We start from the raw sequence: 3,822 nt of genomic DNA on the forward strand, positions 1-3,822 counted from the left end.
TCAGTTCCTGCTCTGTGTAATGTTGTAAGGCCTCCACGATCAGTTCCTGCTCTGTGTAATGTTGTAAGTCCTCCACGATCAGTTCCTGCTCTGTGTAATGTTGTAAGGCCTCCACGATCAGTTCCTGCTCTGTGTAATGTTCTAAGGCCTCCACGATCAGTTCCTGCTCTGTGTAATGTTGTAAGGCCTCCACGATCAGTTCCTGCTCTGTGTAATGTTGTAAGGCCTCCACGATCAGTTCCTGCTCTGTGTAATGTTGTAAGGCCTCCACGATCAGTTCCTGCTCTGTGTAATGTTGTAAGGCCTCCACGATCAGTTCCTGCTCTGTGTAATGTTGTAAGGCCTCCACGATCAGTTCCTGCTCTGTGTAATGTTGTAAGGCCTCCACGATCAGTTCCTGCTCATGCGAGTAGAACATCTTGGCAGTGAAGACATCATCCTCAATCTATCGCTTCTCTTCACAAAGAGCACCAAGAGCCTTAGCTTGAGGTGCACCTCCCCATCATCCTCTGCTCCTCCTGCTCTCCAGGACCAATCAGTGCTGTCCACCTGCACTGCATCCTCATACACCAGGGCCTGTAGCAGCTGTGAGGACAAACCTCGTCTCCTCAGGTTGTAGTCCTTCACATGTGTTTTTATGCTACTACCGACTGTGGCCTTTTGGACAGGCAGTTGGCAATACCTTGACCATCTATTGATAGCAGATAATCAAAACCTTGACCATCTATTGATAACAGATAATCAATACCTTGACCATCTATTGATAACAGATAATCAATACCTTGACCATCTATTGATAACAGATAATCAATACCTTGACCATCTATTGATAACAGATAATCAATACCTTGACCATCTATTAATAACAGATAATCAATACCTTGACCATCGATTGATAACAGATAATCTGTCACAGCTGTCGAAAGGAGTAGACCAAGGTGCAGCGTGGAAGATGTTCATCTTGTATTTATTTTACCCAGAACACTCTGACAATCAAACAAAACGACAGCAAAACAGTTCTGTCAGGTTTCACCAACTAAACAGTAAATAACTACCCACAAGGACAAAGGAAAAACAGGCTGCCTAAGTATGGCTTCCAATCAGAGACAACGAAAGACACCTGCCTCTGATTGGAAACCATACCCGGCCAAAACATAGCAAATAAAACATAGATTGCCCACCCACCTATCACACCCTGGCCTAGCTAAACAGAGAAAACACAGCTCTCCTAGGTCAGAGTGTGACATAATCAATACCATGACCATCTATTGATAACAGATAATACAGACAGAAAATATGTTAAAGGTAATCCAATCTAAACAAAAAATAAATAAAAAATGACCTAAAGCTGCTATAAAATTACTCTGATTACCATCCAACAATAGATCATTAGCAACAGAAACCAAGTTCAGAAACAGATACAAATAAACATTATTATTGTGTTTGACCACCCAGAATTATCATAGAACTGATATGAGCTGACTTGTTCCTATTGTTGAATATATATCTATAACCTGCATATTTTCAGGCCACAGAGGAACCTCCGTTCTAGCAGCAGACTGAAGGTTCCCTCCAGATTGGTCCTCAATCTGTTCCTCTGCAGTCTGTGGAGTGCAGTCTGGAAGAGACTGCTGGTGGGGACCATCAATCTGTTCCTCTGCAGTCTGTGGAGTGCAGTCTGGAAGAGACTGCTGGTGGGGGACCATCAATCTGTTCCTCTGCAGTCTGTGGAGTGCAGTCTGGAAGAGACTGCTGGTGGGGGACCATCAATCTGTTACTCTGCAGTCTGTGGAGTGCAGTCTGGAAGAGACTGCTGGTGGGGGACCATCAATCTGTTACTCTGCAGTCTGTGGAGTGCAGTCTGGAAGAGACTGCTGGTGGGGGACCATCAATCTGTTCCTCTGCAGTCTGTGGAGTGCAGTCTGGAAGAGACTGCTGGTGGGGGACCATCAATCTGTTACTCTGCAGTCTGTGGAGTGTAGTCTGGAAGAGACTGCTGGTGGGGGACCATCGATGGAGGATGCTGTTCTTCCTCTCCATCGTCTTCAGTTTTCTGTCATCACAATAATGCATGTCGAAAAATAACAACTTTGTTTAGTCATTTGAAATGAATTACATACATTGCAATTGTATGTTGCTGGAGCATTGCAACATATTGCTCCTCCCAGCAGGTTTTTGCCTCTCAGGGGTGACACTGACATTCCTGCCCCAATCCCTAATGGTGTCCAGTGTTGTTCCTACAACATAACAACACTGACATTCCTGCCCCAATCCCTAATGGTGTCTAGTGTTGTTCCTACAACATAACAACAGTGATATTCCTGCCCCAATCCCTAATGGTGTCCAGTGTTGTTCCTACAACATAACAACAGTGACAGATGTGACAACATTTCTAATCAATACTGAAATTCTACGCTTAGATTATTGATACAATGGTTTACCTGGAAGAGACTGTGCAATTTCTTCCATTTCCCTTTTTGCCTCTGTTGCAACTTCTGTTGCTGGGGAAACCCTCTATGGCAGAGAGTCCACTGCATCAAAACAACAGGAAATGTTAGGAACATCACTGGAGTCAACCAGCATCAAGTAAATTAATAACAATTCCAAGTGTACTAACGTAGCCTCTGGCGTTTTCCCATGGTGGAGAAGTGCATCAGTCAGGAGGTCAATAAGATGGGACGGCCTCATTTCTTTGGTGACCTTCCCACAGCGCCTCAGATACGACCACAGCCTCTCCATCTGCTCCCCATCTGCCAGTCCAGCACCTTCCACATATCGGGTGTTGAATTTCATCTAGAAATATAAAATCATGTCATACCATGGTAAAAGGGTTATTTGGTTAAACCTTATAAAATATGAATAAATACCTACTGACAATATTAATGATCCTGTTCAAGTACCTGACATGGCAAGTCATGTCCATCAGCATGGAAACCTGGAACAACCAATCTGGTCCCATGATTCAATTCAGGAAAGTTTCTCTAAAAAGTTATGGACCAAATGTTCATGTTAAAACTATTTTTGGAGAAAACTGCTTTTCAAATGTTAAAGTCAATGAGAGCTTGAATAAAAAAGGTTCATTACTTCACATGTGGCTGCATCTGGCATCAATGTCCTCCATGAAGATGAGGTTGATGTTCTGGCCTCTCATCCCCTCCTTCATCTCTCAGCAGGTTCACTGCATCTGGCATCAATGTCCTCCATGAAGATGAGATTGATGTTCTGGCCTCTCATCCCCTCCTTCATCTCTCAGCAGGTTCACTGCATCTGGCATCAATGTCCTCCATGAAGATGAGGTTGATGTTCTGGCCTCTCATCCCCTCCTTCATCTCTCAGCAGGTTCACTGCATCTGGCATCAATGTTCTCCATGAAGATGAGACTGATGATCTGGCCTCTCATCCCCTCCTTTATCTCTCAGCATGTTCACTGCATCTGGCATCAATGTTCTCCATGAAGATGAGACTGATGTTCTGGTCTCTCATCCCCTCCTTCATCTCTCAGCAGGTTCACTGCATCTGGCATCAATGTCCTCCATGAAGATGAGGTTGATGTTCTGGCCTCTCATCCCCTCCTTCATCTCTCAGCAGGTTCACTGCATCTGGCATCAATGTCCTCCATGAAGATGATGTTCTGGCCTCTCATCCCCTCCTTCATCTCTCAGCAGGTTCACTGCATCTGGCATCAATGTTCTCCATGAAGATGAGACTGATGATCTGGCCTCTCATCCCCTCCTTCATCTCTCAGCAGGTTCACTGCATTTGACAAACTACAGAAGAGATATATCATTATTTACAAACTAAATTAATCAACACTGAAATAAA

At 44.2% G+C, this 3,822-nt stretch overlaps 1 protein-coding gene across 1 annotated transcript; it reads right to left on the reverse strand.

Annotated features, from left to right (window-relative positions):
- Nucleotides 1-390: 390 nt before the first annotated feature.
- LOC115149567 (uncharacterized) lies at nucleotides 391-3,118 on the reverse strand. Its single transcript, XM_029692524.1, has 6 exons — nucleotides 3,085-3,118; nucleotides 2,901-2,981; nucleotides 2,618-2,793; nucleotides 2,442-2,531; nucleotides 1,995-2,053; nucleotides 391-650 (listed from the first exon to the last, which is right to left on the reverse strand). Exons 1-6 carry the CDS (start codon nucleotides 3,106-3,108, stop codon nucleotides 391-393), a joined length of 690 nt encoding a protein of 229 aa, XP_029548384.1. The 5' UTR covers nucleotides 3,109-3,118.
- Between the last annotated feature and the right edge of the window lie 704 nt (nucleotides 3,119-3,822).

The sequence above is a fragment of the Salmo trutta genome, chromosome 15 (genome assembly GCF_901001165.1).
Source record: "Salmo trutta chromosome 15, fSalTru1.1, whole genome shotgun sequence".
Classification (NCBI taxonomy): Eukaryota; Metazoa; Chordata; class Actinopteri; order Salmoniformes; family Salmonidae; genus Salmo; species Salmo trutta.

Coding starts and splice junctions, on each gene's coding strand:
- LOC115149567 (XM_029692524.1), bottom strand. CDS start 3,108: ATGCCAGATGCAGCCACATGTGAA. Junction 2,982..3,084: donor CAGATGCAGCCACATGTGAA/GTAATGAACCTT, acceptor ATAACTTTTTAG/AGAAACTTTCCTGAATTGAA. Junction 2,054..2,441: donor AATTGCACAGTCTCTTCCAG/GTAAACCATTGT, acceptor TTGTGATGACAG/AAAACTGAAGACGATGGAGA.